This window comes from Cyprinodon tularosa, unplaced genomic scaffold (assembly GCF_016077235.1).
Source record: "Cyprinodon tularosa strain WSP-4 unplaced genomic scaffold, ASM1607723v1 ctg8, whole genome shotgun sequence".
NCBI lineage: Eukaryota > Metazoa > Chordata > Actinopteri > Cyprinodontiformes > Cyprinodontidae > Cyprinodon > Cyprinodon tularosa.
In genome coordinates this window covers 2,265,723-2,280,226 of record NW_024039562.1, presented here as the reverse complement: position 1 = coordinate 2,280,226, position 14,504 = coordinate 2,265,723, and the positions used below count along the sequence as shown (strand labels likewise).

Below are 14,504 nucleotides of genomic sequence, written 5' to 3'. Positions count from 1 at the left end.
TGTCGTCTCCTTTACATGGCAGCGTTTCACAAAAGGTAGAGATACCTTGACATTTGACCTATTTGCAGTGTTTATACAAGTTTTTAAACAGTATTAACAAAAATAAAATGCTAAATTTAGATGTTTAAAATTAGAACTCTTTTGGAAACGTGATTCATTACAAATTATAATGATTATGATTTCCCCCATATTTTCTTTTTAGATAAAAATGAAACAGTTTCTTAGGTTGACGGTGTCCAAGTTGCATTTTAATTTAGTAAAGTCACTACATCCATCCATCTTCTCAATTGTTGTTTGCATAACTACAATCAGGACATGGATGTAATCTATCCAGGAAGTAAACCCCACCCACTCCCCTACAGCTCATTCGGGGGCAAACGAAACAAAACTGTAAAAAAACCTCTTACCTCAGGAGCTCGGTTTATTAAGTTAAATACTGCATATAGAAGCATGTCACACAGTCACGTTTTTAAACTGATATTTTAAGAATGATATTTTTAATACCTTCTTAAAGGTTAGTTTCAAATATTACTTTTAACGGGACCAACAATGCTTATTAAAACACATATTCTAATTTATTCATATGACTCTGAACAGTTCTTCTCTCAGTAGGTCATGCACAGATAACCTAAAAAAATGATGATTTCTGATCAGATGCACCAAATATCTAAAATGACTCCTCAGAGGTTCTATCCTGCACCTTACCCTGTCTTTGAAGATTAGTCAAACCACCCTGTCGAGGAAACTACATTTTTCTGATTGTCTTTTGGATCAATCATTATCCATATCAAATGACTACGGGTGAGTGGAGACACAAAGCCCCAATCCATCCCATCAGAAGTGGAAAAGGTGTCAGGATATGTTAACTCTTCCAGTTCGGCAAATATCATGTTGAGGTTTAGAAAACTCTATATTCCAAAGCTCATTCACAAGATGCAAACAGTTAAGATGAAGTATATGAACATTTTTATCATTATTTGTAGCATAGCAAAGCTAAATTTGTAGATTAGAGTCTTAAACTTCCATGATCTCTTTTTTATATCTATCTCTGCAGTGCTGGGAATATGGGATCTCTCTCTGCCGGGAGCTGGCTTTCCAGTATGAGACTTTATATGATTATCAGAGTCTCAGCTGGATACGGGTAAGTAAAGTGCTGCACGCAACCCGTTTCTGCTGCTATCATCAAACAAGCGTCCTCTGTGATGCTGGAAGGAGAGATTTTCAGCTCGCTCTGTCACTGTGATGCTCTGCTGTGTGGTGTGAAGTGCAAACACAATGTCCCAATTACCTGAGCACGCCCACACTCCTCAGGAAACGCAGAGGATTCAGTAAAGTGTGTGATTAAATTATTATTCATCCTGGCTCTTCTGCATGTTTGTCGTTGTATCACAGAAAATGGAGGCAGCGTATTATGACAATATCATCGAACAGCAGAGGATTGAGCCGGAGTTTTTTAAAATGGGCTTCTATGGAAGGAAGTTTCCTTTCTTCCTCAGGGTAAGACTTTCTAAGTCTGCAGTCATTGCAGTGACCATGCAAATCTCCATCACAGCAGGGGATTGTTATCCCCCCACTCAGTAGTGGGGTGGGGGCATAACGGACATATCTGCTCTGAGTTTCAGTGGTGATGGAAGATAAACTGCAGCTTGTTTAAATAAAATATTTTTTTTATGTGTTGTACTTGATGTAAATAACTTAAAATAAAAGATTTTATTTTCTCTAACTCATAAAAGTAGTAATGTTTTGGAGTGTTCGTCCAAAGTCTAGTCTTGAATCTAACAGAAAATCTGTCCAGAGCAGAAAGATTAGGGTGTTGGCAAGAGGGCCTTCCAACCTCTAAGACTTGGAGCTCATCACCAAAGCTTGTTATTTTTGGATAGATAACTCATGTCCAATCAGAAACCAACTTCTTAGTTAAATTTAGATCATGGGAAGGGTTAGGCCAGTTTGGACTAGCTGCTGATACTTTTGAGTAATTTGGAAGAAGCAAACATTAATAGAAGCTATAATATACCTTAGTCTGAAATATGTTATGTAATTTAAGTGTAATGTTAATGCTAAACTTTCCAAAGTGAATCTCATCTATTCTATTAACAACCCAGGAGTCACACAATAGCTAATTTTCTCATGTTTTTTCTGGTAAAGCTTAAATTGTGAGTAAAACTATCACAGCAACTTACGCTGTTGGTGATGAAACAGTGAAAAGGATAAGCTGAAGTTTACTTAAAATCAACCTGTTGTGTAAAAGATCCTTTACTGAGTAAGAGCTGGAGGCTTTCAGTTAGTTTTGACTGCATGTTTTCTTCCTTCTGTTTCTCTATAGAATAAGGAGTTTGTCTGCCGTGGATATGACTATGAGCGCCTTGAGGACTTCCAGCAAAGGATGCTGGGGGAATTTCCACAAGCCATTGCAATGCAGCACACCAACCAACCAGATGACACCATTCTGCAGAGCGATGCCCAGTGTATCCTCTTAACTTCCCTTCTGTTAATGCCACCATTCAGCGATACCCACATAGCAGAAATTCCTAGTGTCTTTGACTCAGAGAGATGATAAGTGAATAATCTTGTATATTGAATAAAAAAAACTAAACCTAGATCTGTCATTGTTCCCCTAGAGTCAGACGGTAAAAGAAAACGTGCTCTTCAAGCATTTTCCTTTTCATCTCCCTCTCCCTTTTCCTCCTCTGTGAACATCTGACTCGCCTGTCTCTTCCTTGACGGCTGCTTTCCCTAGACTTGCAGATCTACGCAGTGACTCCAGTTTCAGACATCTCTGATGTGCCTCAGCTTGAGCGTGTGCCTGAGAGGATCAAGAGTTTCTACCGCATAAACAACGTCAGTCGCTTCCACTATGACAGGCCTTTCCACAAAGGGCCCAAGGACCGTGAGAATGAGTTCAGGGTATGATGAGCCAGCACTGACTCTCCCTGCTCTGTTCAGCATCTTTTCAAACATTATATTCCAGATATAGTTTAATACTTGAAACTGATCTAAGTGTTGACACAGCAGGTAATTAAGGATGAAGTGATAAATGTCTCAAGGGATTAAAGGGGGTGTAATGCCCCCTGGTGGCCAAAGCCGGAGCTGTGCAGCTTTTTCTTCTTTTAAAATAAATAAACCAGAGCTTAAGCTCAGTTAGTCTATAATGTTTCTCTTTTGTTACCATAATACCTATTTTTTAACCTATGCCATTTGGGGATAAACCTTTTTTCATGTTTTTGATTCAGTATTTAAAAGTTAAAGACAGTTTCATCAAACTAATGTGAACAGTAAAAACATTGATTAGTTAAAACAAATATTTATCATGCCGCACATTAGAAAACAGCTTAATTTGATTTGATTTAGTTTCTGTATAAACCATCTGTTCACAGCAAATTTTATCGAACTGTACAAGGGAAACGGGTCTAGTAATTATGCAAAATGATCAAATATATAATAAAGCAAATCTGGTTCCTGTCTTTACAGTCTTATCATATAGCTGTTGGGTAATATACGTACAATGCAACTAGGAACGTAAATAATTTTTAAACTAACTTAAATGAAAAAATATAACTTAATACAGAAAAAAATTAAGAAGTTTTTATATTGTCTAATAATAATAATATAGTAAAATTATAGCCTTTAATATTAATCTTAATTTTTCATTGCAGTTTTCAAAATTATAAGAAAATGTGTCCTCTGCATTTAATCCGTCCAATAGAGAGCATTAGGTTGTAAATGTTGAGCCCTAGAGACCATTCTGCACTTAAGGGTCTTGCACGATTCAAAGATGGAAATTTGCAGCCTTCTCGGGATTCAGGTGCCCTGATCTTACTTGTAGGTTCCTCCTCCATCATATAAATGAATCTGTTTGCATTTACAATGAAAAAAAAAAGCTGTTCTGCTGAACTAGAACTAAAATGAAACAAGCAAAGTTGGATTTTCAACCTTAACTACAGATCAAAAGTTTGGAAATTTGTATAGAAGAAGGTTATTTTTTCGTTATTACAGCAAAACAAACATTATTATTATGTAAATGGTTATTTAGCACCTATCATTATCTTAATTTGGGTTTTCCCTTCTTATATGCTGCTTTCATTAAAATAATCTCCTATGCCTTTAGAAAAACATGACTAAGATTTAAAATGCCAACTATACAGCTATTTTTAACTTGGTATCCTATTAACATTTGAGCTTTACAGGACAAATTTTCAATAAAGTTTCATCTACAGGTATCAGGCGGAACCTCATGGCAACAGTCATAATGGTCCGCTTGTGAAAGCAAAGCTGTTGGGCTATTATCGAGCTCTGGGACATCTATTCCCAGAACCATATTGGCAAAACAGGACACACAAAAAAAGAGGACAAAACTAAGTAATGGTCCACTAAACCAATATCTTAAGTGTATTTAAAGTGTTAACATAGGATATAGATCAGCTTGTTTTGGTTTAATTCAATTTAAATCTATATTCCATGTCTAATATACCTTATTGGAATTCCTTTATTTCTACGGTTATTTTTTTTATTCCAATTAAAGTACTTTTTCTACTCTGCAACATTAGAAACATCTACTGGATAAACACCTAGCTGAACCAAAATTATAAATACTCTTTTAATATAAATATTTTTCTATAGGTTCTTTTGATGATCACGAATAGTATTTGATATATGTAGGCAGAATCTCTCATAAAACTGAAAAATATTATTTATTTTCTTAAATTATTAAGAGTTGTTAGTTTACTATATCTTTCATAATGCTGTAATGGTGTCTACTACTGCTGAAATATAAAAAAATAAATAAATAAACACCCTTAGGGGTTATGTAGACTTGCTTATAATGCATAATGTTGTTTTCTATGACACAGTAACCTAGATTTAAAACCAAACCACACAAAATGTTGAGCATGTAGGCCAACTTTCTACTACTGAGTTTGTGCCTGCCAGCTTTTTTATCTGTAATACACACTCAGATGCCCACTGGGTTTTACTAATATTAGATGATGATGTTAGGATAACCTCAGCTTTTTATCTGCATGTTTAACAGAGTCTGTGGATTGAGAGAACAACTCTGATCCTGGCTCGGCCTCTTCCTGGGATCGCCCGCTGGGCAGAAGTGGAAAGGAGAGAACTGGTAATTTCATATCAAACATGTAACACATTTATTCACATGTCTCAGAATTTTTAATATCTACTTGATCCATGTCTTCAGGTGGAGGTGAGCCCGCTCGAGAATGCCATTTACGTTGTGGAGAATAAGACCCAGGAGCTGCGGACTTTGATCAGCCAGTACCAACACAGGCAGCATCACGGCAACGTCAACCCGCTCAGCATGTGTCTCAATGGTGTCATAGATGCTGCTGTGAATGGAGGCATCGCCAGATATCAGGAGGTACCACTTGAGGGCAGAGAAAAATGGAGACAAGTTTAAAAAACGATGAGTGTTGAGCTGGTGCTGTGAGAAATCTTTATCCTTTGTTTGATTATCTGCAACAGGCCTTCTTCGATAAGGACTACATCAGCAGTCACCCCGAGGACACAGAGAGAATCACGCATCTGAAGGAGCTGATGCAGGAGCAGGTCAGACTCAATTTAAATACTTAAACAGATTTAGAAATGCTTTGGAAATGGAAACTTGTTCAGTAAACATCTAGTTTTACTTCATATTTGATGTAAGGTGCATATTCTTGGAGTGGGGCTGGCAGTCCACGAGAAACTGGTGCATCCAGAAATGCGTCCTCTGCACAAAAAGCTTGTGGACCAGTTCCACATGATGAGAACAGGTTTACACCACGTGAGTATGCACAGCCCCAACTACTTTTTCCATCTTTCTTTTGTAAAGATTCTTATTGAATTGTCCTTGGAGATCAATTTGATTTGAATTTTAACTGAAATGAATTCATGTATCACTAAACTTATCATGCATTGCAACGTTTTTTAACTCTTAAATTTTCCCACATTTCTTTTTTTTTTTTTATTTAAATGCATTTATTTTGAGTGTGGGGCATTAGCTTTTCTTGATCAGTCTGGCAGCTGCAAATCTTTTAAGCTATTTTTCTACAAGCTTAACACATCAAGAGACTAAATAATTTGTTTATGTATTGAAACATAGGTCAGGCTTAGGTAGAGTAGATGTAAAACATCTGCATTTCTCAAGACTTAACACAGATCTCCAAATATATTCAATTGTGAATTTTTCTGGACCCTTCTAATATTTCAGTTTGGTTTGGATCTTAAGTTTTCTGCATATTTTCAGGATTGCTATGTATTCAGTTTCATCCATCTTTCTAACTCTAACACTCTTCCCTGGTCCTGCCGCATTCCCAAATCATAATACTGACTCTACTAAGTTTCAGATGATTCAAATCCTTAGACTGGTGCACAATTTGATTTATCTGCTAAACATAGTTTTTTTTTTTTTTTTGTTGACTAAGAACTTCAAGGCTTTGAAGTTTGTGGTTTTAGCATGACAAAATGTAAACATACTTTTGTTTGTTATTTTTATTTATTTGATATAACACCGTAAATGGGTTAGCTTGTTACTTAATAAGTAACTCCCCCTTGGATCCACAAAGTATACTCTTATTCTTATGGCAAACATAAAAAGCTCTTGTGAATATAAATGTTTGACTTTTTTGAGATGTTGTTCTCTGCATCTAGAATGGTTTGTGTGAGCAGTGTAAATAATTAGAGTAGTATGTGATTGGGTCCCAGCAGTGTGTGCCCAGCATGGATCGATTTGGCCCAGCAGGCTGCCCAGGGGTCAATTCTCCCAGAGGCATCCTCTCCACACACAACCACATGAGCCCTGAGAGCGTCCGGCTGATACACAGGCACAGGTCAGTCACTCAAACCTTCATCCCAAAAGCTATGCTGCAAAATTTTATTCAAGCCACGATTTAAGAGAAATCAATGTCTTCAATTAGTTTGCCACCCGTCATTGTGTTATATGTTTAAGAACACTAAGCTCAATATAAAGCAAACTTAAATTTAATGTCGGCCATATCAGATCATTTATTTGAGATCAGATTTCCCCAGACTTTTATAAACTAATGAAGCTTTAAGTGTTTCAGAAGGTCTAAAGAAATGTAATATCTACAGTAAATATTTTATTTCTGGTCTCCAACTACATATTTGCCCTGCAGCCCCTTGAATCTGCAAGGCTCCATCCGTCATTCATCCTCCTCCCTGTCTTCTCACACCTCGAGCGAGGCAGGAAACCTTGTCATCATGACAGACGGCTTGATGGGGGAGCACCCAGAGGAGGCTTTGCACATGCAGGTAAAACTTCACAATCTCAATGAAATTACACTTAGAATTACCTGTACTTTGCTCAACTGTATCTACTGTATAAATGCACATACTCCGTTAGTATTGATAGTTCACTTTTCCAATTTATTTTTTATTCTTATACCTTCTTTCTAGCCAAGCCCATCCTCCTCTAGCTTGAGCTCAATCCGCTCCAACTCCTCCCAGATTATAAACTCAGCTCCGTCAAGTGCCAGAGGTGAGAAGAACAAATGCACAAAGTCTCAAAAGAAAAGTTACTATCTAGCAGATCTGCTTACAAAACACGTCATTTATCTTAGTGATGATTCTGGATTAGATCTTTTATAAAGTGGAGGATTTTTCTTCCCCCCCCCCATCACCACAGGTTGACAGGGCTTTGAGTAGCCCAGTCAGGCAGAGCCTTGTCAGTTTGAGCCACTTTCTTCAAGAGACTGACTCAGCTATGCCTGATGTGTCTGTCACCAGTTAGGGGAGGACAGGGTGACATGTTAGGGAAGGCATATGTCTGAGTCAGTTGCTTTTATACAGGAAGGTGGGGTTATGGTGGAAAATACCTGTGCATGTGGCAAAGACGTGAACAAGCATACAGTGGTTGAATGAAAATTCAACTGAGAGAGAAACTTTTCCACCTTTTTGGCAGCATTGATGCGGTTTTGCAGCAAATATTGCAAAACTTGATATTTTTACATGAAAATAAAAAAAAATGCTCAGGGGTATTAAGAAAAAACCTCATAGGCTCAGTTCATACTATTTAAATAGATAAAAGAATATATTTCTATTTAAGAAAAACTTTACATTGTAAAATGAAAGATTTTTCCATTTATTCTAAAATAAAATGCTGTCTTTTTATTCAAGAATTTTGTTTGTGATAGGAAATTAGACTTAAATCTCTCAAATGATAATAGATATAAAGGGTAGGGTTGGGAATTGAAAAGATTTTCACGATTCCGATTCCCTTTTCGATTCTATGAAACGATTCGATTCTTTATCGATTCTTTTTTCGATTCCAATTTGGGGGAAAAAGGAGAACAAACAGTTTGATTATCAGAATCAACTTTGTTTACTTAACTATTGCACAATCTTACAAACTCAACAAGATCAAGATGTCCACAGGAAATGTGAAACTGGAGTAACATCTGTGTTTAAATGAAAAATGAATACAAGAACAAACTTAATAACCAACAATGTCTAATAACAAATGATGGGATAATAACCTATTTTAAATAACAAAAAATACTAATTATAAAACAGTAGTAGGGAAAATTAACACTTCTTTTGCAGAAAGATGAGCATATCTGCTTTTCTGGAAGGATACGGGATCTTTCAGGGCTTATGGTGTCTCCAGCCGTGGAGAACACCCTCTCAGATGGGGTGGAGGAAGCCTGCACACAGAGGTAGTTTTCAGCCAGTCCAGATAGCAAGGGCAGCGTATCTTGCTTGTTCCACCACCACAGTGTGGCGCTATCCCTGCAGGGGATGGAGGGCAAGCTTTTATAGAGCTGGATTTCCTGATCTACCCTCTGGGCTAAGGAAAGACGGGGCTTTGATTCACAAAGTGACCGCAGCTCGCTGTCTTCCTCCTCGAATAGTTCTTCCAACTTGCGTAACTTGCGTAACTTACGTAAAAAACGTGACGTAACTCGTACTCCCCAGAGCCGACGCTTTAGGCTCTGGTGCTGCAGGAATCGAAAAAAGAATCGTTCAGCGAGCTGCCAAACGATGCCATGGAATCGTTTCGTTCTTAACAGGAACCGGTTTTCGATTCCCATCCCTAATAAAGGGTGAATAATCTTAAAAATAAATTCAGCATTTTAGCCAGTTGAAAATCAGAGGCAGCGTGTGTGTTTCCACTGGACAGTGACCCATTTTAACACTGAATTAGGGTTGTCACGATACTAAACTTTTCAACTCGATACCGATACTAAGGAAAATACTCGATACTCGATACCATTTTCGATACCACAAGGATAAAAACAAAGACTCCAAAATTCTACAGAAATATTTTCATTAATAAATAAAATACAATAAATAAATACAATAAAGGTTGTATGCTGTGCACAATATTAAGCAAGTTTGATAAAAAACCTATAAAATTAAAATTAAGTGTTCCTTCCTTGGCTATGCTTTGCACTCATAACACTAGCCAAACCGGTTAAGAAACAAAAATAATTCTCAGCAGCTGCACCTCTTACAAAAAAAAAGTCTGAAACTGAAAAGTGCACAGAATTCTTCAATCACACAGTGTTCAGGAGGTGCATTTTACTCTATTCTGCACTTTAGATGAATGACTGCTTAGGTGCCACTGGTGGTGGCACTGTATCGATACTTTTAAAAACGAGTATTGTATCCGTATACAACATTTCAGTATCAATACTTTTTTGAGTATCGATACTTTTGACAACCCTACACTGAATAAAAATAACCTAACATCAAATGAATCCATGTGCTATAAATCAGGGATTTTATTTTATTTTTTGTAGAAATATTGAACCTTTTTGATTATTTACTGTCCAGGCTCTCCGTCTCTCCCCGATAAGGCCAAACACAACCGAGAAGTGATGATGCTTCTACCCTCTCATCGTGATAGGGCCAACAACTCTATGTACTACAACATGGCAGAGAATGGACAGGTATGGTTGAAAAACTCTATCCTAACAATTCAATACACAAGTTCTCTTGGGTGTCTGATACATTAAAAGAAGGAATCTTAAAATGTAACTTCTCATGTTTGCAGCAGAATAACCACATGCAGCGTGCCTTACTTCAGCAAGTTAGCCCCTGTAAGCCTTGTGCTGATCCTCACATGAATCTACCAGAGAAAGGTAACTCTGAAATAAGGGGAAACCTTACTGTATACCCGAGATATTAGCAGTGTGTTTACTCACATGTCATGACTTCATCTGGTTCTTCCTGCAGTCTTTTCCAATGCTTCCAGCAACTGGAGTCTGGACGGAGAGAACCGGGAGCAGGTCAGCTATGTGTCGGCTTCTACTGGAGGAGTGATAATGCCTCCTGTTCCCCCAAGATCATTCCCTTCAGGTACTTTCTCGTTGCCCTGCATATTGTAGTTTTGAATATCTTGTTTTCTGCTGTAGTTGAATATTCTGTTTTTCTGCAGTTACTGTCTGCTATTACACAGCTTGTAGAGTTTAGAAAAACTTTGAAAAAAGAGGTATGTTTTGTACAGATCAACATGATTTCTTCTTTAATAGATGTTTTCTTTGCAGGGCATTTCATGATGCACTGTGATGCATTCCACCACCAGAACAGTGACCCTCCTCCAGCTTTGCCAGTTCGATCTCTCAGAAAGGTATCCCCTTTGAAGATTTATAGATGTTTTCTTCAGAATATAAATCAAGGCATTAGATAGGGCATTACGCATTACTTAGATTTATTTTTTTAGATCACCATTTTTTACAACACCATTAATTTTTCAACTCATTAACATGCTCTGTTAGACCTCCTGTTAATTGAAGTAAATATTTATGTTTGCGGTCAGGGTTTCTTAGTAGGGAAATATCTGATCATAATGACTATAGAAGAAGAGGGAGAAATTTGAAATGGATGAAGAAGGTTGGGTCTTTTTTCCTTTTTTTTTATAAAACAATTTTTCTTCTATTATTTCTTATTTCTCTTTGCTTCTTTTAAAAAAAATCTATTATTTAATTTCTTTTTCTAACAGAATTGAAATGTTATTCTCTGTTTTTATCTTTTTGTATGTTTTCTTTAACACATGTATTTGATTTGATTTTAGTATTTTTTAGATATTTTTTTGCTTTAATTTAATTGATCTTTTACACTTATACTCTGCACTGTGCCTTTAATAATTTCATTTGGACTTGCTCTTGTCAAACTGGAAAAGAAAACCCAAGAAATTTGGAGAAATCGTGAATTTTAAATGTTTATTCTAGTGAAGCAGCACTCTTACTGCCACTTCTGACAGCTGGTGTGTTTGTCTCCCCAGTCTCCTCTCCATCCTATCCCCGGTTCCCCCACCAGTCCTCAGTCAGCTTTAGGTGGAAGTAACTCCACCTTGTCAGGCAGTGCCAGCAGCGGAGTTTCATCTCTTAGTGAGAGTAACTTTGGTGGCCAGTATCCTGATCCTGGTCCTATCAGGAACGACGCCTTGGAGCCTCTTCCAAGCCACCTGTGGTCCCCCCCTGATGAATACATGCCTTCTCCCTACCTTCACATTCACTACGGCGGCACAGAAATCGACTCCATCGACCCAGTTCGGCCTTTTCATTACCGCAACCCAGCTTCGCACCCACACGCCCATCAACACCCACACAGTCACCAGCACGGGCACCCTGGGCTTGAGAGCCACTCCCACGGCCCTACGCTGCACCACCATGTTGCCACGCATGTTCCCCATCACATTCCCTACCGCAGGCCACAGCCTCCAGCTGTGCCCCCAAAACCCTACCTAAGAGAGGGCTGCATCCCTGAGGAGGAGCTAACGCCTCAGCCCATCCCACTGCCTCGCAGGATCTTCCACTCCCCCCACGGCCACAGGGAGGACCCAGGAAAACACCCTTGGGAGCAGTGCATCAGTGAGGAACATGAGGAAAACCAATGAGGAGATGTGGGGGGGGTGTCTCCATATGATTCAGTCAAAGGGATCGTGTCTTTATCTCTTCATCTGCACTGAGCCATGAGAGCAGTAACAAAGCATCTCGTGTAAAGCATGCGTGTGTTTCGGGTTGATCCCTGTCACCGTGTATTTTATCGCCAGTGCACATGAAGGGATGAGAAGGAGTTTAACTCCACAAAGCTGCAGTCTGAGGCACAGACTACCAGTCCACACAGCCTCTGACATGGATTCAAAGAACCTGCAGAACAGTCACACAAACTAACTCTGTACAAAAATCGATAGATTGTACAGAGCTGTACAATTCGTCTGTGAGCATGTTTTTTTCATTTGACAGTTATATGACTCAACAGTTTTTTGTGGAACATTGCATCCAACTTGATCTATGGTGCAGTATTAGCTCTGGTCAACCTTCATTTGGCTTCTCATGTCATTTTTCACACCAAACAAACTATTATCCACAGTGGAGTGACTTTTCTTGTTTAAACGCTTCATATCTATATATATACGAATAATTATTTTGATAAATTTGCTACATTGTAGTATTTTCAAAGGCTAAAACCCATCATGTTTTTGTTTTTTTCAAACAACACTGTTAAGTGCTCCTTAATAGTGAATCATATCAGATGGTGCGCTGTTATATGTGTTGCTGCTGGGCTCTCATGAATCACAGCTCTTCAAGACTGGGCCTGCAGCTCTGTGTTTAGACATGAGCTACCAGTGTTCCATACATACCAGTGTATGGACACCTACGTGAATGTATTCAGACGAGTTGTTCTTCTTGTAATCGCACAAGCTGCAAATCCCAGTTTTATGTTCAAGTGCTTTAAGTCAAGTCCTTCATTAGTTCCTTAGTCTTACGTGTGTGTGGCAAAGATATCTGGAGATGAATGAGGAACTGCTGGGAAACAGAGGACAGGGGCAAACCCGCCTCATGCCAATGGGCTTTCATGTTCATGGCCAAGATAGCAGGAAGACTCCACTTCACATCCTGACATTGCTCCTTGCTGGACTCCGGTCACCAACCTTCCTCTCCACATTTTTTCCCCCCTTCTGCATCTGCTGTCAAGTCAGCGATGAGGGTTGAACCCGCACTGCTGCTGCGGCATTATCAGGTCCCTCCTGACGGTGTTGGAATCGCCTGCCTGCCTTAAGTGCACTCTAATGCAGTCTGACCTCTCATTATTTAGCAACAGCCATTTTTTCACTCTGTCCTCTTAATGAAAGAGAAACAAAAAACAGAACAGATATCTACCTAGTGATGTTTTTCTATGTTTTTTTGTTTGGCTTTGGTTTCAGATTATTGTTTTTTTTTAGTGCTGATATTTCTGACCTGCCTGAAGCTTTTTCTCATTCACCTTCTGCTGTTTAACTCTGATGATGGAGAAAGCTGAAGATCAACAAGACAGAGAGCAATGCTCCTTTTTTTTGTCAAAGTAGGAGAAACTGCGCTGTTTATCGTCACGTTGTTGGTCGGAAGGATATAGCTAATATTTTACCAATTGCTGATTTTTGCAGGTGGATGCTTTGTGTTTCTGTACATCGAGTTGTCAGCTGACTAGACAAGATCTATTTTTGTATGTGAGCTCATCAGTTGTGCGTGCATATCACAGAAACTGAAAGAAGGAATCAGATAGGCTGCTGTCGTTTGTATGGATTTGAGGTTACTAATTATATTTGGTTTTGACAATAAATTGCGAGTGAAGTGATACTCAAAGAGGATTTTTCAATGTACATTCTGTTATTGTACATACAGCAGTATTGTGAGATATTTTTTGAGATTTATCGCAGAAGCCCTAAAAAAAAGGTTTATTGTTGTTTTGTGTATATACATGTATTCAAGAGATCAATGTAATTGATAAATATCTATAATCAGTGTTTGGGAAAGGACAAATTCATTAGACTGTGGCCTGTCTCCACCATAATTCTCATATAAATACTTTATACACTTTTCAATGTGCTTTCCTGTACATATGGTGTTAGCATGATCAAAAAGTGTTTGGTTGTAAAAGTGGTTTTCCTACTCCCATAACTGCTGTGGTATGGAATTCATTAACAATGCCAAACATTAAAGACAATCTTTTATCAGCTCTCAATCTGTTCCTATACTCTTTCTTCTGTGCTGTTCCTACAGGGCACAGTGCCTCCCAATGCCAGCAGAGGGCGCTGCTTGCTCCTAAATGACCGCGTCAACGAAATTTGGGGTCCCTTTTATTTATTAATTACATTTTGGCCAAATGAGCTGTTATTTCACAGCCATAAAACACACAGGAATGGTGAAGGAGACATTTTCTTGGAAAGGGGGAAATAATCATCTAATTAGTGCACATTTTTGACTACTTTGCCACCATAAAATAAAGATAAATCCAGATGCACTGATTCCTTTTGGTTTTAATGTGATACTGCATGCGTTTTTTTTTTTAATAACATTCTTACATTGCAAATAGGTTTCATACAAGTCTGATAAAATTCTGCAAACATACTTGCATGAATTAAAATAGCTTTCAAGAGTTAATTTTGAATTTAAATTATATTAACGGGTATTCCACAATTTTACTGGTAGAAATTAGGGTCAAAAAAGGATATATTTGTGACTAACTTCAAAACTTTAGATTTTTTCAGCCCCTTTTTCATCGCTGACTGA

General features: G+C 38.2%; 1 protein-coding gene across 8 annotated transcripts in view; it reads left to right on the top strand.

Annotated features, from left to right (window-relative positions):
- The window catches only part of LOC119774112 (dedicator of cytokinesis protein 3-like), a 62,405-nt gene extending 48,449 nt beyond the window's left edge, over positions 1–13,956 (top strand). For 2 of the 8 annotated variants that reach the window (XM_038271467.1, XM_038271469.1), the window contains exons 39-54: positions 1,055–1,141; positions 1,393–1,497; positions 2,324–2,465; positions 2,738–2,904; positions 5,027–5,113; positions 5,192–5,371; positions 5,476–5,559; positions 5,657–5,773; positions 6,676–6,818; positions 7,125–7,260; positions 7,405–7,486; positions 9,784–9,899; positions 10,007–10,091; positions 10,186–10,308; positions 10,497–10,579; positions 11,234–13,956. In XM_038271467.1, the coding sequence (XP_038127395.1) occupies positions 1,055–1,141; positions 1,393–1,497; positions 2,324–2,465; positions 2,738–2,904; positions 5,027–5,113; positions 5,192–5,371; positions 5,476–5,559; positions 5,657–5,773; positions 6,676–6,818; positions 7,125–7,260; positions 7,405–7,486; positions 9,784–9,899; positions 10,007–10,091; positions 10,186–10,308; positions 10,497–10,579; positions 11,234–11,848 (2,352 nt within the window). In that variant the 3' untranslated portion in view covers positions 11,849–13,956. Of the gene's footprint in view, positions 1–1,054; positions 1,142–1,392; positions 1,498–2,323; positions 2,466–2,737; positions 2,905–5,026; positions 5,114–5,191; positions 5,372–5,475; positions 5,560–5,656; positions 5,774–6,675; positions 6,819–7,124; positions 7,261–7,404; positions 7,487–9,783; positions 9,900–10,003; positions 10,092–10,185; positions 10,309–10,496; positions 10,580–11,233 lie in introns of all 8 variants that reach the window. The other 6 variants (XM_038271471.1, XM_038271472.1, XM_038271473.1 and 3 more) reach the window with 5 other exon arrangements.
- Positions 13,957–14,504: the final 548 nt, after the last annotated feature.